At 40.3% G+C, this 26,064-nt stretch overlaps 1 protein-coding gene across 3 annotated transcripts; it reads left to right on the top strand.

The window, feature by feature from the left end:
- The first annotated feature begins 805 nt into the window (after positions 1 to 805).
- Positions 806 to 24,621, top strand: LOC117399632 (mediator of RNA polymerase II transcription subunit 30-like). 3 transcript variants are annotated; one of them, XM_059022372.1, is made up of 5 exons: positions 806 to 825; positions 3,993 to 4,196; positions 4,505 to 4,663; positions 11,252 to 11,359; positions 21,741 to 24,621. In XM_059022372.1, exons 2-5 carry the CDS (start codon positions 4,023 to 4,025, stop codon positions 21,834 to 21,836), a joined length of 537 nt encoding a protein of 178 aa, XP_058878355.1. In that variant the 5' UTR covers positions 806 to 825; positions 3,993 to 4,022; the 3' UTR covers positions 21,837 to 24,621. The 3 variants fall into 3 exon arrangements, with proteins under 3 accessions (XP_058878355.1, XP_033854821.1, XP_033854818.1); XM_033998930.3 differs by lacking the exon at positions 806 to 825 and adding an exon at positions 1,389 to 1,757 and having other exon boundaries at positions 11,252 to 11,350; XM_033998927.3 differs by lacking the exon at positions 806 to 825 and adding an exon at positions 1,394 to 1,757.
- Positions 24,622 to 26,064: the final 1,443 nt, after the last annotated feature.

Raw genomic sequence — 26,064 nt, 5'->3', positions numbered from 1 at the left:
AACAGGCTTGGTCTTGGTCAGCACATATGTAATCCAAGGTAATTTGTTATTGCATGTATAAATACACTGCGTTTCAGAAGAAAACCCCTTTCTCTACTGATTGGAGAAACTATGATCTACATTTGACACTAAATACTGTGGGTCAGCTGATGCTATGTCACTTTAATGCTGTTTTAGTGGCTTATCTGGAAAATATGCTGAAAGTAAAATAATGTTTAAAACCACATTGGACACTTTCCACAATAAATAGTATCTTTATGCTTCTGCGGCTTAAAAAGAACTACTTGTTAACATCAATATGGGAATTGTGTATTTCAGAAAATAAATTCAGGTCTAAGGCTTGTGTGGCATGTGATTGAGCAAGTGATCAAAAGTCTTCTATGTTATGCTTCACCAGGAACAGTTACCGCTTGAATTGACGAGATTGCGATCTGTTGTAAAATTAGCCCTTAAAAAGGCCTTGTGAATTTATGCCCTAAATCAGATACTGCTGGGTTTCCACCGAGGATAGGTAAATGTCATGCATATAAACTCATTCAGGATGTTCAAAGCTTTCTAACAGCACTCTGTAATAACTGTGGGTTTCCATGCAAGGACTGAGAAACCACATTCTTTGTGGGATTACTTTAAAATTGTTCTTTGCAAATGATTGCGAGTGATAAATTGAAAAACTGCACTGCGCCCTATGTAAGCTTAAGAGCAATGCAAATTACTCAAACACGCACAAATGATCTGCAGTTATGATAACGAGGGTTTCAATTAGCGCATCGGTTGGATTGGGCTATACCTCCTGACAACTGTGGTCTGAAAGGAACCAGAAGCAAAGTGAGTACGCGTTAATCGTGCTGACTGCATCAGACACCTCGGTGGATAGGTTAGGACAGGGGGTTTCAACCGGGGGTACTTCTAAGGGTCATAGGGGGTACGCAGCACGACTCAGAAATGCACAAATAATAAAGTAGGAGAAAATAATTATATTGATTATTTAATCTTGTTTAGCAGCTCAAAGTTAACGGCAGATTTAAAAAATAAAATAAAATGTCCACCTGTACACATACGAGATTTCGATTGCGTGGATTTCCACTCTGATATGAAGCAGCGTCTGGAGAGTGGTCTGTGCTGGTCATGATCTTTGCGACTTCATGATCTCGATTTATCATTAATAAAAATACGCACATATGTGCCCTTCGCTTTACACTATACCAGGGGTCTCCAACCTTGGTCCTGGAGTGCCCCTAGTATCCTGCAGGTTTTATAGGTGTATTTACATAATCAGTGGCTAAAGATCTGGAACACCTGTTAATCTTGACTATTTAAGCCAATAATTGGTTCAATTAAGTAACAGACTGGTGGAAATGAAGTCACATAGAAGTCACATAGCTCTCCAGGACCAGGGGTTGGAGAACCCTTCACTATACAATAGTCTTCGTCTTACAGTTCATAGCTCCTGAAGACTAACCAGCAAGAGAAAGCTATTTTACCACAGGAATAAGGAGTGAATTGAGTTACGTGTGTCTCAGAGATTATTGGGACCGACACAATTCACACCACCCCTGGGTTTAGGTTTCCGTATTCGCCTGAACAGAAAACCCTCCCGAAACGCTAGATGTCACTGTAGGTTTTTGTACTCGTTTCAACAGCAAGTACAGTCAGTCTCGCGATGTTCTGTGTTATAGCTGCGCTCTGGAGGATATGAAGATGATGACTGCTTTATTCACGAAAGTACTATAGACTATTACAAAAAGACTCAATTGGAGGTAATGTAAAATACAACTGTATGATACTAGAGCGTGCAATTTGTTTTCTTATTAAAACGACTGCATGGTGGTTTAAATAAAGTAATAAACACACTGTCAACAGTTTCATTTATTGTATCTGCATACCGAAAAAAGCACTGCGAGTACAGTACCTATTCTTTATGCGTATAACTATGGGACTATTTACATAATGTTAATACCGGTTGTATGATAGCTTTACTTTAAACGCTGCGTCATATAAACATCAAGTGGCAAATTAAACGTGTGCCGAGTTCATACAGAAGGAGGTCTGTACTCTTGTCTTCCTCGCAAACAATTTTTTGGAACAGTGGTTCAAAGCTGTATAGTTAAATCTTACTGGCTTTAGCGTATATAAATTTACGTTTTTTTTTTTTAATGACAAAAAAAACACTTGGTGATTATAAAATTAAATTTTATGTTGGTATTGCATCATCCCCCCACCAAGTTCAAACGCAACACTTGGAAACGGGCTTGCGATTTAAGTTTATATTGTTTTTGGTTTTTTTTAGTAATTACACATTAACAAAACAAACCGTTTCTGGGTTCCGAACACTGTCTTTGGTGGATAAGTACTCTACAACAAAAGATGCATTTAAACAGGACGGTATCTGTTTTTGTTCCGCGGTGTCCCTTTTCCAATGGGAACACGCCTTCTTTTAACAAACAAAAAACAAATCCTAACTCGTGTTTTGGACCGCTACCTAAATTTAACAAGATACCTAACTTGCACTCAGTCAGACCGCTAATCCTGTTTACCGATTTAAACTGTATTATACTTTTTTGTTTTACGTATTCCGGTCCATACACAGGTCTTTATCGTTGCACATACAGCTATTGTCTTTCAAACCTGTCCTTCTATGGCTTGTTAAATTACGAACAGGTGTATCAGCTTAACTGATACAAAACCGAACCAGGTAACTACAGACCAATAAGTCTGACTTCTATTATATGTAAACTTATGGAAACTATAATAAGATACTAAATGGAAAATTATCTAAATGGTAACAGTATCCTGGGAGACAGTCAGCATATAGAAAAGTGTAAGGTACTGCACACAGGCAATACAAATGTGCATTATAAATACCATATGTGAGATACTGAAATTGAAGAAGGAATCTATGAAAAAGACCTAAGAGTTCATGTTGACTCAGATATGTCTTCATCTTGACAATGTGGGGAAGCTATAAAAAAGGCCAACAAGGTGCTCGGATATATAGTGAAAAGTGTTGAATTTAAATCAAGGGAAGTAATGTTAAAACATTACAATGTTCTGGTCACCTCGCTACAAAAAGGATATTGTAGAAAGACAGCAAAGAAGAGCGACCAGAATTATTCTGGTTTAAAAGGCATGTCATGCAGGCACACTAAAAGAATTGAATATATTCAGTCCTGAACAAAGAAGACTACGCGGCAATCTGATTCAAGCATTCAAAATCCTAAAAGGTATTGACAATGTCGACCCAAGGCAATTTTTCCGACCTGAAAAAAGAAACAAGGACCAGGGGTCAGAAGTGGAGATTAGATAAAGGGGCATTCAGAACAGAAAATAGGAGGCACTTTTTTTACACAGAGAATCGTGGGAATCTGGAACCAACTCCCCAGTAATGTTCTTGAAGCCGACACCCTGGGATCCTTCAAGAAGCTGCTTGATGAGATTCTGGGATCAATAAGCTACTAACAACCAAACAAGCAAGATGGGCCGAATGGCCTCCTCTCTTTTGTAAAGTGTCTTATGTTCTTAACTGCTTGCCAGTCAATCAGTGTTCTTGGATAGCTATGGCCTTCTCGGAGATGTCATTTTTCATTCCTAAATTTAACAGCAAGAGTTACATTTCTTTTTTTTTCCACCCATGTTTTTCAACGCCTGTCTTACATTCCAGGGTAAAGACTGCGTACTGTACTATTCGGGGTACTGTGTATATCCCTTTTACAATTTTACCCCTTATTCTATCACAAAATTAATTTCACATAAACACCCCCCTTATCATTTTTATTTCACATATCTTCTGGACAGGTTCAGGAACAGCAACAATTTTATCATCTTTGTAAATCTCCATCAGTTACATTGACGTTAGATTTAAACTTGGCTTTTGCATTTATTTCCAATAATAGCAATGATATTTAGGTCTTCAGTTGTTTTTAGGTTTGGCCAAACGATCAATAACCAGGTTAAAATAACAATGTTTTGCTTGTGCTCTTTTTACCTTGGAACAGTATGTGATGTGGTGACACCATAATTAGAACATGGCTACACCTCCAGTTGCTGGGGCAGGGTTGCCCTCAGGACCTTTTCCAGGGCAGCAGGGCCAGGCAGCACGGGAAGTGAACACAGCCTCACTCTGTCGCATTGGGCAAGAAACAGTGCAGGATATAGTCTTCAGAACCATGGAAATCTTTCAGCTTTTAAGGAACATGCAGGTGGGTGACATCAGCCAGGGCAATATCATATGTTTGCGTCAAACAAACTGAGACAAAGGAAGAAAAGATAATGGTGAAATATATATGGTCATATATTCATTATAATAACACTATTGTGGGGGATATGCTCCCCCACAGCTGATAGTAATGGGATATTCACTGTTACGCAGAAAAAAATATTGTTTAAAAAATTCACCCTGAAGGATTAATACGTGATTTAGCTCATTTATTAATTTACTAAGTATTTACCACTGGTGAAAATGAGTGATGTGATATTTATTGTTGATTTTATTATTTGAATATTTCAGCTGCCTAATGGTGTATCGTATCATGCAATCACACATCAGGACAGGCTGGGAAAGCTTCAGGAACACCTCCGGCAGTTGTCAGTCCTTTTCAGGAAGCTTAGACTAGTGTACGACAAATGCAACGAGAATTGTGCCGGGCTGGATCCTGTCCCTACAGAGGCAAGAATCATTTTATTTTTGCTTGATTCTCCATTAAGTTGTCTCTGTCTATTTAATGTCGTTGATGAGCATTTTACATCAGCAGAAAGCAAATCATAATGACACTTGCTGACAGTAATATATCAAAGTGCTGGTTATTACACAAAGCAGCTGACAAATGACATTGACTCAGTGCAGTATATTTATACAAAGGGGCATGCTTAGATGAAAAGGTTAAACTGGTCATTGTGACATGTGCCAGAATGACTTCATTTGGCCTGCTGTTTCCATTGAAGTTCTTCTTTTTTTACTGTAGATACATTGGAGATAAGGCCAAATTAAATTCTAAAAAAGACTAGACTAGGTTTAAAGGTCTCTAGTTTGCTCAATAGTCAAATATTTGTGTTCATAATGCAAGCCAATGCGATGACAAATTCTGTAAACTATTATCGATGTTTTCTTAAAGTTAGTAAAAGTGCCTGCTACTCAAGTTATAACCACATGTAGTACTTTTAAAAATACTGTTGTTTGTATTTCATGTTCAGTTTCTTTTAAAGGAAACTTATGCTACACAGTGCAATTGAGTAATACCTATGCATTCCCTGGAGTATCTGTTTGCTTCTATAAAATTGTTCATTGAAAAAAAATAGCTAAATGGAGTATAACAATATTCTGTATATTTAAGGAATAGTTACTGGGAGACTGTTACTATATTTCCAGCAGATGTCAATATAAAGCAGGCGATAACTTATTACGATTGTGGTTACAGCTCAAGCAGGGATAACTTATTACGATTTTGGTTACAGCTCATGCATTTAAGTATGCAATTGTAATAATACTTAACACATGATTTGCATCAAACTGCAAATGTAAGCTTATCACAATATATTTTCTTTGACAGCTTAGTCAATAATTTAACTACCATTTCAGTTGCTGCTTTTGGTTTCTTTTTACTTCACTATGTCAGTAGTTTGCTCTACTAGACCAGGGCTTGAATATGGTCAGCTAGTCTATATTTAGCCTTCAGTGGACTGTAGGTCTCCTGAAAAAAAAAAAAAAGAGGTTGCTAGGAGAGGTTTATTCAGCTTAGTGTAGTATGGTACATTACATACAGTAATTAAGTGATTTTTTCTTTTGTGTGTGTTTCCATAAAAAACAAAAATATCACATGATAAGGTAACGGACAGATAAGCCTACATGATTTGATGCTGGACGATTCGCTGTATTTAAAATATGAAAAATATCATTTTCAACTGATTTATGTCGTTATTAAATATCTTATGCTATCCGGTGGATCGATAAGTCATTGGACAAAGAGGAGGGTTTGTAATAGATTTTGTTTTCCTGTTGTTTTTCATGTCAGTGGATACCATGTTGAACACCTTTGACTAGATTATCCGAGGAGTTTTTCATTTAATGTAGGGGCTTGTATTTGTTTCTTATTTGTTTTAAAATTATAATTGTGTTGCTTTCTTGCCAAGGCTCCATATAAAAATAACACAAGATACTGAATGATGGATGGTAAACTCAAATAAATTTGGCCTGCTATTGTAATAATACAACAACAAAGTGACTCTTCTAATGCACCTTTCATTACCAAGCTCATCCCAAAGTGCCTCTCAAGAAGGTCCGCTGAAATAACTTGACTTATTTTGAATTCTAAAATCTAGAAATGCGTGTTTTTATCAAGACCTAAAGTTGTAACCAACTAGCTGATTCCCCAAATGACTGACATTCATAGCAGGGCACAGTTTCTTTTGGATACTGTGGTTTTAGGTGTACAGCAGACCTAGACTGGTTTGTCTGATAACAGTCTCTGTAAGCTTTACGGCAGTCTTCCAGCCGGGCCTCAGTCTCGTTGCTTGTGGTCGTTGACTCGCTTGCAGCTTGCTTCCTCATCTTGGGTCCGTTTTCAGGCAGAGTCCCGTATTGGTTCTGTTTTTAGGCAGAGTCCCGGAGTTGCAGCTTTGCTTAGCAGAATGACAGCACCTTGTTTAGCATTCGATGTGGAACGCAAAATGTTCAGTTTTGCTTGGATATTTATAGTCTTTTTCACTCTGCTAAATAGCCACTTTCATGAGATCATTTGTGTATCTTGCCTTTTTTTTAAACTCACAGTCCTTTGTTTTAATGCCCTTTTCCACTGGGACATCGCTAGTTTATGTCTTCCTTGTGTCAAAACGATTGTTGTTGCACGTGTGAATTATCTGTACGTAATTCAACTGTCCGCTCAGCCTAATCCAGTAGGTCCTCTAATCAGTAGGTCACATAGTTCAGTATGTCTGCCAGGAACCAAGGGACCCTTTTTCTAAGACACAGCAGTTTGCTTTTTTCCGAAGACACAGCAGTTTCATTAATTAGTCCAGTTACATCATTAAAACATGTTAATGTATTATCATATTCAGGGAATATGTCCCATAGTCCTGAAGACAAATCGGCATGGTTTGGGTGCTGCTCAGGTCCAAGGTACCTGAAGGAACTTGGAGGCTCGCTCTATAAGTGCTGAGATCGAGCTTGGAAGAGGGGAGAGACCAACATCCAAGGTTGTCTTGGAGATGGGTCTCAAAGGTCAGCTCTTGGGTGTCTCCTTGTTCCTCATCCTGAGGGAAGGGGCTACCATCCCAGGAGTCCGCAATTAATATATCACATCCTGGTCTTCCTCGACCACAGCCATGACCTGCACCTGTTTTGACTGTCTCGCCCGCTTAGTGCTCCTCACAGGAGACCTAGAGCGGCTGCGAGCCTGAGGTGCCGGAGCCGGAGCACAGGGACTACTCTGCGAGGGGCTCTGGGATAATTGAAGGATGGGGAGACTGGGGCTTCCAGCGCCGCGGACGGTTCACTTGAGCTAGCTGGGGAAATCACACCGGTAAACCTGGCAAGTCTGCTGCGCAGCACCCGAGGCTGGAACACTGCACAGATCTTGCAAAAGGAGGGATCTCCAAAGGCAGAGGAGGCGTGCTGCATACCCAGGCAGAGGGGGTGCCTGTCCTTTTGCATGTTCGCCATCATGGTTACACTATGTGCACGTAGTGTCAGTACCGAGACACAAGGGAGTAGAATGTATGATTGCTCAAGCACTGAGGGCGTCCAGGGCTCTAAGAGGGCTTTAAGGTCCCGAGGGTGCTAAAGCATAGAAGACACCGATGTCCTGGTGTGGCGAAGGGTGACTAAAGGTACCATATGCCTGAAGCCTTGAGGTCTGGGGGGGTGAAGCACGGGGGGGGGGGCGTCAATCAGTGAAGCAGCGAGGTCAGTGAGTGCAGAAGACTCTGAGGCACCGAAGGTGATGAAGAACCGAGGAGCATCTAAATAATGGGGTACCAAAGCACCAAGGGCGCCGAAGCACTGAGGGCACCTTGTGTACTGAGGCTATGAGGCCCAGATGGTGTTGAAGCACGGAGGGGCGACAAGCACCGAGGGCATCTGACTGGAGCACCGAGGACGCCAAAACACTGAGGGCACAGCCTGCACCGAGGCTCTGAGGTCCTGATGGTGTCGAAGCACCGAGGGGGGGATGAGCACCGAGGGTGCCTGACTGGAGCGCTGCTTCGAAGCACAGAGGGCGCCGCAGTACCGAGGGCACTGTGTGCACCAAAGGCCATGAGGTCCGAGGGTGTCGAAGCACCGAGGGTGTTAAACTTTGGAGCGTCAAGGCATTGAGGGCGCCAAAGCACCGAGGGCACTGTGTGCACTGAGGCCCTGAATTGCTAAGCACCAAGGGCGCGCAACACCAGGGCACCAAGGGGCGGTGAAGCACAGAGGGCAGTGAGGGTCCAAGGTCCCGTAGGTGCCGAAGCATCGGGGCACGGAGTGTCTAAGCACCGACAGTGTAAAGCAACAAGGCACCGAGGACGCCGCACACTGAGGATGCAAGAACTGAGGGTACTGGATACAGGTGCCTAGCCTGAACTGCATGCAGTCACACAACCCGGGGTAGCATATAGCATAGTCTGGGTGGATACACAGGCTCGATGGCTGCAGTAGACAGTAAGAGAGCAGTCTTAAGCGCACGGTGCTGCACCAGGGTACAGCGTGGGCGATAGTCTGGCCTTACCGCGTGCAGTCACATGACTGGGGCAGCGCGTAGCGTACTCCGAAGTGGAGCATATGCTTCAAGAGCTCTGGTAGGCAATGGTGTGTGTTTATTTGTTTTTTTTTAAAACGTAATAAGACAGTACTCTCTCTCTTTTCTCTGTCACCGAGGTGGGTGGGCCGAGACAGCCGGTGAACTCTACTCAACAGCGGGGCATGGTAGAACCAGACCCCGGTGGAGGAGGTACACGTTTTGTTGTGTGTGTGTTTTTTTTTTTTTTTTTTTTTAAACTGCAGGCACAGTAAGAAAGACACACAGTCACACAACAGCCGAGCTGTGGGGGTAGGGCAGTCACCACACCAGGCTGGTAGACTGAAGAGTTTTATTATATTTTATTTATTTATTTATTTATTTATTGCCAGCGCACCGAGCATGCTGGTCGAGACAAGCAGCGGAGTCAACTCAACGGCGGGACGTGGCAGAGTTGTTGGTTAGAAAGCAGTCTGCAGTTGCAAGCAATGCAGACTGGTGAAAAAAGACAGACAGAAGACAACAAAGCGCAGTTGCGCAACGATAATAGCTCAGTTCAAAAGCTGAGTTTCTGATTCCTGGGAAGTGGCAAGCCGACTTCCAGCAATTATATATATATATGTAAAATATAGCAGGGGAACTCCAGAAAACCTGAGAGCGCTCTTTTATACAGACTCAATTAGCAACTGGTTTGGGTTAGTAACTTGCCTTACCGCAGTGAGAAGCAAAAGAGGAAGTAAGCCTTGTAAGTTTAGTTAAGAGTCCAGAATCACTCTTGGGTTCATTGCCTTATCAAGTGTAAAAAACTGAGTCTTAGTTTGTGGATTGAATCCAAATAATCTGCTCACTACAACAGGTTAAGTTTAACAAACTTTATTAATAAAACAGCAAGCATTACAGAAAAGTTATATTTTCCAATCCCAGAACTAACATCAGACACTAGCTATGCTTTAATTATACAAAACTTGTTTACATCTTTTGTAGCCACTTCTCTGTTCATAAAACCCACGTTCATCGGTCAATAGTTCATGAACCCACTAGTTGCATAGCTGCCATTACCACATCCTAATACAACCTTAAGTTCACAAACAAAATTATGCTAGCATAGTAAAATGAAAATCTGTATTTTATATAGTAACAGCAGCTTCTTAAACCCATAAACTACTAAATTTAGCTCAAGTTATAACAAATTCTGCTGGAAGCATGTTTTTATATCCAAACAGTAAATTGAAAGTACCAGGGGCGTAGCTAGGTTGGAATGGGCCCCAATGCAGAACTTTTAAATGGGCCCCACTCCCCTCCCACATTCACCTAAAAGTTTTTTATTTTATTTTTTTATTCCAAAACAAGATGTTATTACTCTGTAAATAAAGCAATGTACTCAAACATCTTCTTTTTTATTGCTTCAGAAACGTCATCAAACATAATTTTGGTGCCTGGGCACTGATGAAATCACTCTTCTGTGTTGTGTCTCACGTCCATTTAAGCCGTCAGGGAATCAATCTCTCTGTTTTGCCATTGAATACAGGTAGGTAATAGGAACAATAAATCCATATCCCTACATGGCAGTTTTAGTGAAACACCTCATAAACGTCATTCAGGGAAGAATCTGATGAACATCGGGCGTCGGTAATAATATAAATTTGTATATTTTATATATATATATATATATATAAAAACAACATTGATTGACTAGTTTTTTTACTTGTATTTATTCATATAAAGGTTAAAAATGTCATATAAGATTTGGCAGTGTACTTTGTGATATTTTGCTTTGTCTTGACTACCTCCACTTAATTGCTGACACGTCAGTGCTGAAAATCTGTTAGTTTTGTGTTTGGACAGTCTTGTGTCTCCTCAACGGTCGGTAGTAGACTTTGTATTTGAAATCCTCATAAAATTCCGCATTTTTGATAGCTAACTTAGAAAGAGATATTATAATTGTGTATTTTTTTTGGGTGCTCGCGGCTTATATATATAAAAAATATAATTCATTCCACAACAAAAAACATTATCATTGGAAACAGCTACATAATGCCTTATTGTGGATATATTGGGTTTTAATTTCTGATTTATGGTTGAAAAACTACAAGGGCTGTAACACAAAATGGTCATATCCACGCCCATATATGGTCATTTTAATACGGCACTGTAGACTTAGAACCAGAGTTACTCGTGGTAGGATACTTGGAGGTGTGTTGGCTAGTGGAAAGGTGCTGGCCAGTCCTTTAACTCGTTTGTCATTATTCGTTAGGCCTGTTTTATTTTATTGAGTATTTTGAACAGAAAAATTAAATGTTCACATATTTTATTTGTCCCTTTTGAAGTGCTTGTGGGCCCTGGAGCAGCTGCACCACCTGAAAAGTACATATGGTGTAGTCATAGATAGATGAATCGTCAACCTAAGGTGGTGTTAAATCATTTTCCAAGAGGTAAAATAAGCAAAACAGCATGGGGGCCCAGTATGGATCTCTTACAGAACAGCATGTGCTAGCATAACAACTGCTTTGGAAGTGTAACTTTTAACTTCTTAACTGTTACAGCAACTGATACCATATGTGGAAGAAGATGGCTCCAAACATGACGATCGCTCCGCTAACCAGTTCCGATGTGCCAGTGAAGACAGACGGGAGGTGATGGAGGTAAATAAGGTACAGAGACCTCTTTTGTGATTCTTTTTATGTTGTCCATTTTGTAAGAAACGCAGCACTACATGCATGCTGCTTTATTTAGGTTTTAAACAAAAGGTCCCAGTGGCCCACTTGGTATAATTCAACAGCTGTATTTGAAAAAATTGAAGTTTGCGCACCGCTGCACTATACCATTGCTGGTCCCCATCTTACCCCACTGCATTGCTGGCACCTCTGAATATTGTAAATAAATCGTGGGCACCTATGTGGCGTTGCAATGTCAGCTCTCCATTTGTCTTTTTTTTTATCTAAATAGTCTTAATGTTCACTCTAAAGTGCCTTTCTGGAGAAGCTTCCAGAATTTCAATGTATTTTCTTGGCATGTTCCCAGTATAAATTGTTGCTTTCAGTAATGCAAATGTATATAATGTCTGCTGAGCAGAGTAAGTATATGAATACATTCATGTTGCAGGTCATTAATGCGAAGCACCCCCTCAAAAAAAGTGCTGCCGAGTTGTATAATTCTCCTCAGCATTTCTCATTACCAGCATTTTAAATATGCTGTTAATTAGAATGAGCACTCTTTAATTAAATTAGTAAAAGTGGTTCATAATTTGTAATAAGATCTCCAAGCAAATAGCACTCTGTTTATAGATTACAGTGTATTGTGGTAACACCTATCTGATCCGCAGCATTAGCTTGTAGGCATTCTCTTATGACAACAAACAGTCCAGTAAAATATTAAAAAGTCTCAAATGTGAAAAAATCGCATTCCATTTGCTGGCATAAATTAGAGGAACAGACTGGATTAATAATCTATTCACAAGCTCCCATTAATTTCTTTGTAGCCGAAAGATTCAATTTAATTGCAGCCCTCGGGGGAATGAATGTGGAAAAACTCCCAAGTCAAACTGTTCATCAAAACTTCAAGGAAGCATTTAAAATGCTTGACATTCATAAAAAAAAAAAATTCTGCCTTCATTAAAGCAATTTCACTCTAGGCACTCAAGTTCAGAGTTACAGTATCATGTTAATACATTCAGCACTTATAATTGGTAGTCTCACACTTAAATGAAATGTAGCACGTTTTGGCGTTCTTAACAAATAAAGTGTGATATTTATGCATAAAAGTACAAATAAATCATCCTTGTTTGAACGATGATAGGCTATTAGAAATACGTATTACAAGTTTCAAAAATGGAAAGTGGAAAAAACAGCTCCATCTGATGTGTGGGATTTATATATATAACAGGATCAACAAAGTGCAGCTTCAGATTTGGCAAGTGAGTCACTGATTTTTTGTTTTATGTTGTGATCCTGTTTTCTGTTATGAGGAACATAATAAACAAATGCTGCATGTGCAGCTAAAAAAAACAACAATAAAACAATAACAGCAAAATAATATGCATATGTATATAAAAATCCCCTACTTTCTACATTTAGATTTAGAAGTACAAAGAAAAAATATAAATCATTAGTAGCATCTCCTCCTACTTACTTTGTCACTAACATAACAAAAAAAATGGACTGTTTCTCCTTATCATGCCACAGTGGGCCCTACCCTGGTATGCTAGAGAGCTGAATGAATAAATAACATGTCTTATGGCTGGTAAAATCAGGTGGCCACTTAGTTCAGGTGGCCATGAAGACCAGTTGTTCTGTATATTACTGTTAACCCTTCGTCAGTGGCAATAATTGGGCTCACACAGAAGTTGGAAATGGGTGCAAATGCACCCCACATACACAAACACAGTTAACTTATATTCTGAGTTTAAAAAATTACACAAGTGGTTTATATTATTTGTAATAAGTTATTTTTTGAATAAATGTTTTGATGTGCTAAACATTTTTTAAACTTACTATCAACAGTAAATGCCTTTAAAATTTCACAAACACAAATAACTGCAAAAATAAATGTAATATTGCACATGCAAACGCAACATCTAGTAAATAACCAAACAAACAATTTCTCAATTTACCTGTGCTTCAATATGAAGTTGCATTAACACATAAAAAAAGCAGATGGTCTTTTCGTCAAAAAGAAAAGTGTGCACAAAAAGAACTTGCACACATAGCAAAGAAAGAAAGATAGAAAATTCTTTAAAAAATAAATTCCAATCCAAATAGTGCTGTTATCAAATCTTCAAAATCCACTAGATTGGGGCACATTCTCTCAGGCCAACAGAGGCTGTGCAATAGTGGTAGACTACAGTATATGAAAAACCAATTTTTTGCAACTCAAAGAATATATATATATATATATATATATATATATATATATATATATATATATATATATATATATATATATATATATATATTGTGACAAAGTAGGTCCTTCTTTGCGTACTTTGTTCACAAGTATGAGCGGGGACAACACAATAGACACAACGAGTGTAAGTTTATTTTAAACAGGATGTTACCTGCGTGTTTATTTTCAAGGGAAGTCCAATAATCAGTTGTAATGTTAATCCAGAGTGTGCCAACAATCAGGTAGTCATCCAAAATAGGGTCAAAACAGCCAACAGGGTTATCCAAACAGTCCAGGGTCATACACAATATTGCAATCCAGAAATCAATAGAACACACCAAAATCTTCTCAAAACACAGCACCAAACTCCTACTCCCCTCTCTCTATGGTGCTGTCAGTTTGCACCTTTTATAGGGCTGGTCATTACCCTTGATCACCTGCAGGTGTGCTGACATACCTTAATTACCTGGTAAGGATCCTGGGTAGTGTAGTTTGTGGTGGGCAACCATTTTGGGAACTGTAGTCCTATTGGGACCTCCATTTTGTGAAAGGACAAAGTCCTAACAAAATCTCTGCCCTCACATATCTCCCATTCAGGACCTTGCCCTGAGGTTTATCACATATCCTCCCCCCCAGCATCGACCCCACGGGTCGAGCGATAGCAGCAAAAAAAGAATGGACACGGGATAATCCATCCGCATTTCCCATGTCTTTCCCTGCCCTATGTTTGAGTGTGAAAGTGTAAGGCTGCAAACTCAAAAACCACCTCATCACCCTGGCATTTTTGTCCTTGGACCTGTGCATCCAGGTAAGGGGGGCATGGTCACTGATTAGGGTAAATTGACGGCCTAACAAGTAATACCGTAAGCTCTCCAAAGCCCATTTGACCGCTAGGCATTCCTTTTCAACAATTGCGTAGTTCTTTTCGCGGGGTTCCAGCTTCCGGCTTAAGAAGAGAACGGGATGTTCAACCCCCTCTATCTCCTGAGACAGTACGGCCCCTAGCCCCACCTCAGAGGCGTCTGTCTGTAATATAAACTCTTTTCCAAAATCAGGAACAACCAAGACTGGATCACTACACAGGGCTTCCTTGAGGCTACTGAAGGCCTGTTCTGCCTTGTCATCCCACTTAACCATATTGGGTCCCTTGGCCCTAGTCATTTCAGTAAGTGGAGTTGCTATTGTGGCAAAATTTGGTATGAACCTGCGGTAATACCCTGTAATACCCAGGAATGCCCTCACCTGCTTCTTGTTGACAGGTTTGGGCCAACCCTTTATAGCTTCCACCTTTGTTATCAGGGGTCTGACTATTCCCCTCCCTACCTTATACCCTAGGTATTTGGCCTCTTCTAGACCTATACTGCTTTTGGTTGGGTTAACTGTCAGCCCGGCCTTTTTGATGGCGTCAAGTACGGCCTGGACTCGAGGCAAGTGTGACTCCCAGTCTGGGCTGTGAATTACCACGTCGTCCAGGTAGGCTGCCGCATATGCCCGATGGGACCGTAATATCCGGTCCATAAGTCGTTGAAAGGTGGCCGGGGCGCCATGTAGGCCAAATGGTAATACAGTATATTGGAACAGCCCGTCAGGGGTCGCAAAAGCTGTTCTTTCTTTAGCTCTAGTAGTTAGGGGAACTTGCCAATATCCTTTTGTAAGGTCAAGGGTGGTGATGTAACGGGCTTTCCCTATCTGATCTAATAGTTCATCTACTCTTGGCATAGGGTAAGCATCAAACTTTGAGATCTCATTTAATTTCCTGAAATCGTTACAGAACCGCCACGAGCCATCCGGTTTGGGAACCAAAACTATAGGGCTTGACCACTCACTGGTGGACTCCTCAATAACCCCTAATTCCAACATTTTCTTTACTTCTGCCCTTATGGCTTCCCTACGAGCTTCTGGGACCCGATACGGTCTCATATTCACTTTCTTCCCTGGTGTCGTGATAATGTCATGCGCTACCACCTGTGTCCTACCTGGTATCCCTGAAAACACCCTCTTATTTTTTTCCACAAAACCTTTCACCTTGTGTGCCTGTTCTGGGGAAAGTGTAGGTGCTATGTTGATTTCAGGTGTTCCTACCGGTGGGATGGGATATGTTTCGATCGCCATCAAAACATCTCTGTCTCTCCAAGCTTTTAATAAGTTGACATGATATATCTGTTCAAGCCGCCTTCGGCCTGGCTGTCGGACTTTATAGTTCACTTCCCCTACCCTTTCTATCACCTCATGTGGTCCCTTCCATGTGGCTAGCAATTTACACTCAACAGTCGGGACTAAAACCAACACCCGATCCCCGGGTTGAAACACCTGTAATGTGGCCTGTCGGTTATAGGTAAAACGCTGGTGCTCCTGTGCCTGTCTCAAGTGTTCTCTCACGATTGGGGTGACGGCTGCTATTCTATCATGCATGTTAGTGATGTGCTCGATCACACTATGATAGGGTGTGGACTCATGTTCCCAGGTTTCCCGTGCTATGTCTAATATCCCCCGTGGGTGCCTCCCGTACACTAGCTCAAAGGGTGAAAATCCCAGTGATGACTGTGGAACCTCACGTATGGCAAACATCAAATATGGTAACATGAAGTCCCAATTCTTCCCATCCTTATCAATCACCTTACGTAGCATAGATTTCATGGTTCTGTTAAATCTCTCCACTAGGCCATCTGTCTGTGGATGATGCACTGAAGTACGTAGCTGTTTTATGTTAAGGAGCTTACAAAGGTCCGCCATAACCCGTGACATAAATGGGGTGCCCTGGTCTGTAAGGATTTCTTTTGGGATGCCCACCCGACTAAACATGAGCATAAGCTCCTTTGCTATGCCTTTAGAGGCCATGGTACGCAACGGGATGGCTTCAGGGTATCGAGTGGCATAATCCAAAATAACCAGAATGTACTGGTGCCCTCTGGAGGATTTCAGTAATGGTCCCACTAAACCATTGCTATCCGGTCAAATGGTGTTTCTATTATGGGAAGAGGAACTAGGGGACTACGAAATGCCGGTTTAGGGGCAGTCTGTTGGCATTCTGGGCATGAATTACAATGCTGGGACACATCTCCATAAATACCTGGCCAAAAAAACCTTCTTAATACTCTCTCCCGAGTTTTTTCCATTCCCAGGTGACCCCCTAATATATGTCCATGGGCCAAATCAAGCACTGTCTTTTTTAAACCAGTAGGTACCAGCAATTGTTCAATTATTTCTAATCCTATTTTATCCACTCTATACAACAAATTATTCTTCATCATAAAGTAGGGATAACTGGTAGGCATGTTTTCTGTATGTATGGGGGTCCCATTAATTACCTTCACATTTTCTTTTGCATGATATAGGTTAAGATCCTGTGCTTGCGCCGTCCCAAAGTTAATGGACGATACTTCCAAGTCAGGAAAATCAATGTCCTCAACTACTGGGTGGACTGATAAGGGGTTAATGCCTTCCCTACTAGTGCTGGTACTGGGTTCTTCCTGATTGACACCCGTACCTGGGTCACTACTGGTACTAGGCCCAGGGGCGTTAAGCTCCTCCTTATCATTATTGTCTCCTACTAAAACCTTTACACGTGGCTTATCAAAGTCCACACCATTTTTTCCCTTAGGTTGTGGGATTGAGGCTGCCTGCTTTTGGCTCTGAGGGTTAAAACCTCCCTCTAGAATTCTGGTAGGCGGTTCCAATGTGCCCTTGTTTGGCCCCAATTTTGTGAAATTAGGAAAATATCGCCCCAGTATTACATCATATGGCATGGAGGGTACAACGCCAACCTGATAATCAAGAGACCCTGCATCTGTCTGAATATGTACTAATGCGGTGGGGTATTGGCGTGTGTCACCATGTATACATGTAATACTGACACCCTGATCTTTATCCAATTTTTGGGTCTGCACCACTTTTTCGGCAACCAGTGTAATCATGCTTCCGGAATCGAGCAAAGCTGCCACCTCTCTCCCATCAGCCTTCACAGTACACATATGTTCATGATTGGGATTTTTTCCCTCAGAAACAGCAGTTATAACAGGACAGGAATACAAGACAGTGTCTGCTTCATTCTCATTACCCATATTGCATTGCATGGGCTCTTCTCTAACAGGACAGTGTGCAGCAATATGTCCAACTTTGTTACAATTATAACAAATAGTAGGTCGGGGCCATGACCCTCTATACACCGGCCCTTTACTGTCAACTTTTGCCAGTGTCCTTTTTTCTACCCCCAAGTCTTGTACTGTCTTTACAGCGCTCCGCTGTTCATCTTCCCCCAAGTTCCTAGGAACAGACTTACCCTGTCCGCTGGTTCGCCAGGGCCTGGGGAACGTATGTCTGTCATCCTGCAACTGCTCACCGGACTCTGCTGTGTAATATCGCTCAACCAGACCGACCAGGTTGTCAGCAGAAAGGGCTTCATTCTGCCCGACCCAGCGACGAACATCCCTGGGCAGACATCGCTGGTAGTGGTCTAGGACGACGGCCTCAACGATCTCAGCTGATGAGTGGGCCTCAGGCTGTAGCCATTTTCGAGCCAAATGGATGAGGTCAAACATCTGGGTTCTGGGGGGTTGTCCGGGTTGATAGGACCATTTATGGAACCGGTGAGCCCTCACTGCATTGGTCACTCCAAGCCGCAACATTATTTCTGTTTTCAGTTTGTCATAATTTTTTGAGTCTTCGACCTCCAGATCGAAGTAGGCTTTCTGCGCATCTCCGGCAAGATAAGGTGCGATGAACCCCGCCCATTGTTCTTTTGGCCACCCTTCTCTCTCGGCCGTTCTCTCAAACGTGGTGAGATACGCCTCTACGTCATCCTGCGGAGTCATCTTTTGCAGATAGTGGTTTGTGCGGATCTGTTGTGCTACAGGCTGGGGTTTTGGTCCAATCCTGGAGGCGAGCTCCTGGATGCTTGTTTTCAACTCTTTAGCTACTTTTTCTTGCTCCTCCCGCAGCAACTGGTTTGTGGTGTGCTGGATCTGTAGCGCCTCCTGATGCATCCGCATGGCATCTTGATGCGCCGTCTGCTGGACCCTGGTTGCCTCCTGCTGGGCTGTAACAGCTTGCATCAGTGCCTGTACAACTGCCTCCATTTTGCTTTCACAGAGTCTCAGTTGCTCTTTTCAATTTTGTATTTGTGTTGTCAAATGTAGTAGAGGTTGCCCGCATTCTCCACCAAATGTGACAAAGTAAGTCCTTCTTTGCGTACTTTGTTCACAAGTATGAGCGGGGACAACACAATAGACACAACGAGTGTAAGTTTATTTTAAACAGGATGTTACCTGCGTGTTTATTTTCAAGGGAAGTCCAATAATCAGTTATAATGTTAATCCAGAGTGTGCCAACAATCAGGTAGTCATCCAAAATAGGGTCAAAACAGCCAACAGGGTTATCCAAACAGTCCAGGGTCATACACAATATTGCAATCCAGAAATCAATAGAACACACCAAAATCTTCTCAAAACACAGCACCAAACTCCTTCTACTCCCCTCTCTCTATGGTGCTGTCCGTTTGCACCTTTTATAGGGCTGGTCATTACCCTTGATCACCTGCAGGTGTGCTGACATACCTTAATTACCTGGTAAGGATCCTGGGTAGTGTAGTTTGTGGTGGGCAACCATTTTGGGAACTGTAGTCCTATTGGGACCTCCATTTTGTGAAAGGACAAAGTCCTAACAAAATCTGTGCCCTCACATATCTCCCATTCAGGACAATGCCCTGAGGTTTATCACAATATATATATATATATATATATATATATATATATATATATATATATATATATATATATATATATTATAATTTCAATAATGTCCTGTAGGGAATAATAAGTAGGGTGTTGTAAATAATGCAGTTATCAAATACAGTGCTGGAAATGATTGTATTATTCAAACACAGACTCTCATTCTAAGAGCATAGGGCTAACGTGTTGGAAACATACGGCTAAAAGAAATTATCTTTAGGACTAAATCGATAATGTTGGAAGCGATACACCATTTCTACTACTATTCCACCATCCCTGCACTGTCAGAATATCGTACAAGTCTTCAGGAGCTGCACATGGTAACATATACATTAGATGAATAATACACAATTTTTGCAATTTCCTGAAGAATGAAAATAAATGTCAATATGGACTGTAGCAGGTAATAAGCAGGATACTCTAAATACAGTATCAAATACAGTGTTGGAAACAAATGTATTACACATATGCAGTTTCCTGAAAATGGCTATTGGCAACAAACAAAAAAACATGTAGGGCTAAATCAATAAATCTTTTATGCATCTCCCCTAGCTCTCCTGTAACACTCAGCAATCTATTCTGCCAGAAGGAAGGAGCTGTTATTGCAATATGTATATTTTTGCAACCCTCAAAAGACACTTTGTGCACTTTAAAGAAAGATTACTCCCACTTCTCGAGTCAGACAAAGACATGCTTAATATCAAAATAGAGGTAATCGATTAACGTTAAAACACATGCAAGACTATCCTGAGATCGTCACAGAGCTATGAGCTATGTTCATTTTTAAACACGATGGGGTGCATTTGTATCCCTTGCCACTGACGAAGGGTTAAAAGCCTGCCCTTTGAACTACTATTAAAAAGACTTGATATATCATGGTAGTACATGCTTCTGTTTCTGTTCAAAATTGAAATTGCAGCAACAATTTTGCCAGAAGCAGAGCCAAGTCTACTAACTGGAATACTTTTCCAGACTGCCCCTGGAATGAACTGCCCAACCATTCAGTACTAGTCATGCAGTTCCTGTTGTACAGTGCCCTCACAGGTTGAGAGAGAGATTGCTGATTTCAGATTCATTTGCTCTCTGTCACAAGGTCGCATTGGCGTAAAAGTTAAAGTTAAATTTTAGGAAAACAACTTTTTTTTTTCCTACATGCTCAAAGCCGATAAATAAAAAAAGATAAACAGGTTTAGTTTCGAAATAACCATTAATATTTTTACAGTGTTTTTTGTTTTTAGTTAAACTGCTAGAAACTATTCCTTTTTTTATTTTAAAAGTATTAACAGAGCGTAAAATCACGTTATACATCACACATCACATCTCTATTAAACTACCGGTATTTTATTTGAGCTTATCAAGTACGCAAACAAGTTCAAGAACATTTTCTTTGCTTTATTGAACATTTCTTTCCAAAACCATAATTAAACAATAGTTCCAGCTGCATTGGCTTTTACAGATTCATTGTATTAATTCAGATTTAAAAGAAACGTATTAACCAGTGATGCTTGCATCAATTAAATAAATAAATAAATAAATAAATAAATAAATAAATAAACTAAACAGTGCTCCATCTAATAACCAGTAAACAAAACATCTTAGTGTTGCATACGGTGCAGTACAATTGCATTCAATTTCCAGCTGTACAAATACATTCATTTGTTTTGTTAATCAGAAACATAACCATACACATACTTTACAAGTGTACCACTGCATTGCACTGACATGTAGAACAAGTTACAGTATTTATTAAAGTCATTCAAAGTAGCTGTTTAGTACAGATCCCAGGGGCGGGCTCAATTTTGAATGTTGACAAATCAATGGCTCGGGAGGGTGGGAATAAGGCAATTCATAGAGACTGACAGCTATTGTGTTAACACTAAGTGAAGCAGTGTAGCTGTGACGTTTTCGAGAGGAGGTCAGTCAAGAGTCTGAAAGCTTGCGTTTAACGTTCAAAATGACTAAGGGTATTGAGAGTAAGAAATTAAAACTTTTAATTAGAACAGGGGTTTTGTGTTTCTACCTAACAACAGGTCCTGAATGCCGTTAAGTTTGTGTGAGACATAACCGTGGCTGTAGTAATCACATTGTGGCACTGGTACAGTAATTTAATATTAGACACATCGGCACATACGTCGCACCGGTGTATTAGAGCCTCCCCCCTTTAAAGGCCCTGCAAAAAAACCTAGAAAAGCGACTTATTCCACATTTTTTACGGCAGTTAAACAATTAATTTTTGGAAGGACACATTATCCCATATGTTTAAATATCAGATGTATTATTGTCAGTGTTAATTATATGATCAGACAAATCTGTCGCTAGTGACTGTTTTAAATTAATTTTATAGTGGGATTACAGTTTTTCAAGTAGCCCAAACAATTTAAGAATAAGAAAGATTGTAATATTTTTTCTTAATTTTATTTTATAGAAGCTAAAACAGAAGAACCAACAGCTGAAGCAAATAATGGATCAGCTCCGGAATCTCATCTGGGAAATAAATGCCATGCTGGCTATGAGAAACTGATCTGCAAGCAGCATCTGTGTAATCCTGAAGAAAGCTTCTGCTTTACAGTTCATTGCAAGTGTTCGAATACATAGAAATGCCCTGGCTCAAAGGACAACATGTAATTTGTATTCAAGAAAACTGATGCATAAACAGTGACATGAAGAGTTGTGTAGGCATTTCCTTTTATGTTTTTTTCAAGCTGCACTGACAGTATGCTTATAATATGAAGAATGTGTAAATCCTAGTAAGTTTCAATAGTGGTTTTATATTATGTTGGTATATCAAGTATTATAATGTTGATGTCAGTCTAAAGTTTGTATAATGTTATTAATTTTAATTATATTTGTGTTGTCTGCAATTCTATAAGCATGTATTGGGTTTTTTTTCTTTCTTTTTTAGTTTGTTCAGGAAGTTCTGTCCAACAGTCGCTACATTTTTAACTGCAGTTTCAGGAAGAAAGACTTGCCTCATGTTACCACAACATTTTCATAAGTCAGTTGTCTTTTCCCTTATTTTTCTTTTGCTACAAATGTTTAAATAACGTACCTGTAAATAAATGGCCGCTGCAGTGCACTGGGGTTTGAGATCTGTCCTCTAAATCGGTGGTTTTCAGCCTTTTCATCTCAAGTACCAGTGTTTCCAGCATGGACCACCAGGTGTACAAGTAACTGTGTGCAATCTTAAACAGCTGCTGTGAGACCTACCCCATTACAAACAGGTTTGTTGTGTCTCTACTCACTTGTTTGTTGCCTCATTCTCCTGAATGGTTAATCTATGCAGCTGATGACTGCAATGAACTCAGCATGTTTATATTTTGCAAGTGTTGTGTATGGAATTGGTGACCGCACCTTTTAATTGTGTACGATTGTAATATGGGAAATAGCATGCTGCAGTTCCCCTGCTCAGTGTTTGTGAAGTCCTGATCTCACAGTATGTAACACAGACAGCTCTTATGATTCACATACCGTTTATTCTTCAGTAAAAACAAGTTTAAGTTGCGGTGAGTTCGTTCTGCTATATTTACGATATTAAATACACCACAGCAAACACATTGTCATATATTTTCATGTGCACAATCTGAGAGCTAAATTTAGTAAATGGCGTTTTTTTTGTTTTGTTTACTGCAATCAGGTAAGCTATAGTACACTTCCTAATTACAGTCCCAAGTATTTCTGTGTGTTCTGCTTTCACATTTTTAAAATGGTCAGTTTGAGAAATAAATGTTGTTTTCCCTGCAACAGCTGACCCTGCTTTAGTACAAAACTCACACTACATACTGTTTTACATAATGGTAACAGTGCTTTAAATTACTGTGCCTGTTTCTTTGGCTGAAGAGATATTATCAGCTCATCATCTAAGTATGGAATCTTGTGCAATTAAGTCATACTCCTGACGGTAAACAATATACAGTGCCTATAGAAAGTCTACACCCCCTTGAACTTTTTTCCCATTTTGTTGTGTCAGTGCCTCAGAGTTTCATGCATTTAAATGAGGATTGTTTTCCACTTATCTACACACCATACTCCACACTGTTAAGGGGAAAAATGTTATATATTAAAAATACAAAACTTGAAAGATCATAATTGGATAAGTCTCCACCCCCCCTGAGTTAATACTTGGTGGAAGCACCTTTGGCAGCAATTACAGCTGTGAGTCTGTTGGGATAGGTCTCTACCAACTTTGCAGACCTAGATTTGGCAATATTTGACCATTCTTCTTTACAAAACTGTTTAAGCGCTGTCAAGGTCCTTGGGGAGCGTTGATGGACAGCAATCTTCAAGTCATGCCACAAATTTTCAATTGGATTTAGGTCGGGGCTCTGACTGGGCCACTCAAGGACATTTACCTTTTGTAGCAGATGCAGCATTTTTGTGCCAAACGCCTAAAAACAGTTGTCAAAATGTTTTTTTTGTTGTTGCATTTGTAACCATTTTAGTCGCAGTCTGGAGCCCCGCATCATAATTTGTCATTTCTCTGTGATTCAGTGGTACAACCAGATTGGTACATTATGATGGTGCGATTCAGGGAGCATTATGTTTTGAGGAATCATATCGTCATAATGAACTGTCGGTCGATACCAGTGGCAAGCATGTCGCGTACCTTAGGTTGAAAACCACTGCAGGAAGAGCAATTAAAAAAAAAAAAAAAAACATAACAGCAAGTGCTTTGGCTCCACATCATGGATTGCTATTGCTGTGTTACCTTTTTGACAATGTAGGCAATAATCCTTATACTAGCAGTGCACTAGAGCGGACATTTTTAAAAAGCTAAGTTATAAGTGTAAAAAGTTGTCAGGATCTTAATGAAAAGAATAAAAAATACAGGTATGTTATTTAAACAGCTGTAACAACACGTGGGGACATGTAACGATATATTTTTCGGAACCCAGCTACTTACTCTTTAAGACAATTTATCCTTCCACTGGTGGCTGAGCGAGAGCTCTGCCTTTGTATATTTATTGGTGTTTGGTGGTAGTTGGCAGGAATGGGTTTAATTCCTCCCTGCCAAAAAAATTTGAGAATTGGCTGGAGCCTTAATTAGATAATCGCTAATTATTGATTAATTAGGCTCCAGCCACATCCTATAAAAGGAGAGCCCAGGGCTCCATTTGGAGAGGAGTTTGGTGAGTGAGCCTGTGTTGGTTTTGTGTCTTTGTATTGTCTTTAAAAGTTCAGTGAAGGCTCTGCCCAGCCTGAACAGTTTTTGTATTTTTGTTTAAACCTTTATTTTCCCCTTGTGCCTTTTTGTTTGTACTTTTGTGTTATTTTTGTTTATTAAAGTGTGCTTTAGTGCTTGTGCTGCAGTTTCCTGGCTTCTGAGTCTCTGTCTCGCCGCTACCCTGTCATACCACCATACAAGAAATTTATTTCCTGTGCATCAGGTATAATGAATCATGTGTGTAGCAAAGAGTTTGTGAGTTCCTGCTGCTCCTTACTATATAGTGTGATGGAAAAATACATTATGAGAATACAGTTGTGCAAATTAAATATTAAATACAGTATTATTGTGAACTTGTGTGTTATTCGGGGGGCATGAATGAGAGCTCCTACCCCTACTTCCTTCCTACCAATAACATATGCTAATCCCCCATTTAAACCCCAAGTCTTGAGTTTGCTCTCTGTCTTGAGTTTTTATTTTGGTTTTGTTTTTGCCTGTCGCAGCACAGCTGACAAACACCGCTGACCATTCTACCCTTGATACCGCTGGACAAAGCTGTCTCGCCTCTGAATTCACGAAAGCATTTCTGAACGGGCTGTCTGTTTTCGGTCATGTATCGCTACACAGCCCTGCAAGAATCCAATTTAATCATGCAAATCTGATTATCAATTTAGGTTTAAAATTGCTCCCGTCTCCCGGGTATACAGGCTTTTCAAGCTATTATCCTTTCTGCTTTCAAAGTCAGTTTCTGCTGTTTGTCTGATGCTTGTTTGTCTGTGCTCTGCATAATTGCTCTGTGTTTACATTATCGTTCTGCAGCAGTGCTCTGTGTTTATAGTATTGTTCCGCAGCAGTGCTCCGTGTTACAATATCGTTCCGCAGCAGTGCTCTGTGTTTACAGTATCGTTCCGCAGCAGTGCTCTGTGTTTATATTATCATTCCGCAGTAGTGCTCTGTGTTTACAGTATCATCATGACACAGTTGGTTCCACAACTCTCATGGATATGCGGTATTGAATCATGGGGTTGATTGGCCTATCCTTACTTTCGCCGTGCCTACCGGCGCTGCAGCTCACAATTTTCACAGCTGCCAATATTTCGTGTTCATGTCATCTCGTATCATATAATGCTCCCTATGCATTCTGCACCCTCGACCAGGCAATTCATTCAGCAATAAATTCCATAAAGCATTCTCAGCCAAAGGCAGCATCTCGTATAGCATTGGATAATGCTCTCATAGAAAGGTCAACCGATCCAGATCTCTTCCAACAGATTATTATTATTATTATTATTATTATTATTATTATTATTATTATTATTAGTGGCTTTAGAGCAAACCCATGTAACATATACTCTTCTACCTCTCACTCTTCATGTATAGTTACAGCTAATCTTAATGTGCAGTTATTACCATCTCATGCAAACAATGTGATATCAATTTCTATTAAATGGACAGTCTGTATAAAGCATCACATCTCCTACTGGTTATGATATGTACAATTGGAAAGATAGTGGAGAACTGCTTGTCCAATTGTTATGAAACTTGCATAGGACTTTCTGTAGCACAACTTATTGATTGTATCATAATC

The sequence above is a fragment of the Acipenser ruthenus genome, chromosome 4 (assembly GCF_902713425.1).
Source record: "Acipenser ruthenus chromosome 4, fAciRut3.2 maternal haplotype, whole genome shotgun sequence".
Classification (NCBI taxonomy): domain Eukaryota; kingdom Metazoa; phylum Chordata; class Actinopteri; order Acipenseriformes; family Acipenseridae; genus Acipenser; species Acipenser ruthenus.
The sequence above is the reverse complement of the archived record's forward strand: the minus strand, read 5'-3'. Positions and strand labels throughout refer to the sequence as shown.

What these genes read in the sequence shown, in the direction of transcription:
- LOC117399632 (XM_059022372.1), top strand. Translation starts at nt 4,023, where the DNA reads ATGGCTACACCTCCAGTTGCTGGGGCAGGGTTGCCCTCAGGACCTTTT. An exon ending in TGGATCCTGTCCCTACAGAG is followed by an intron (nt 4,664 to 11,251) that starts GCAAGAATCATT and finishes TAACTGTTACAG; the next exon opens with CAACTGATACCATATGTGGA. An exon ending in AGGTGATGGAGGTAAATAAG is followed by an intron (nt 11,360 to 21,740) that starts GTACAGAGACCT and finishes TTTATTTTATAG; the next exon opens with AAGCTAAAACAGAAGAACCA.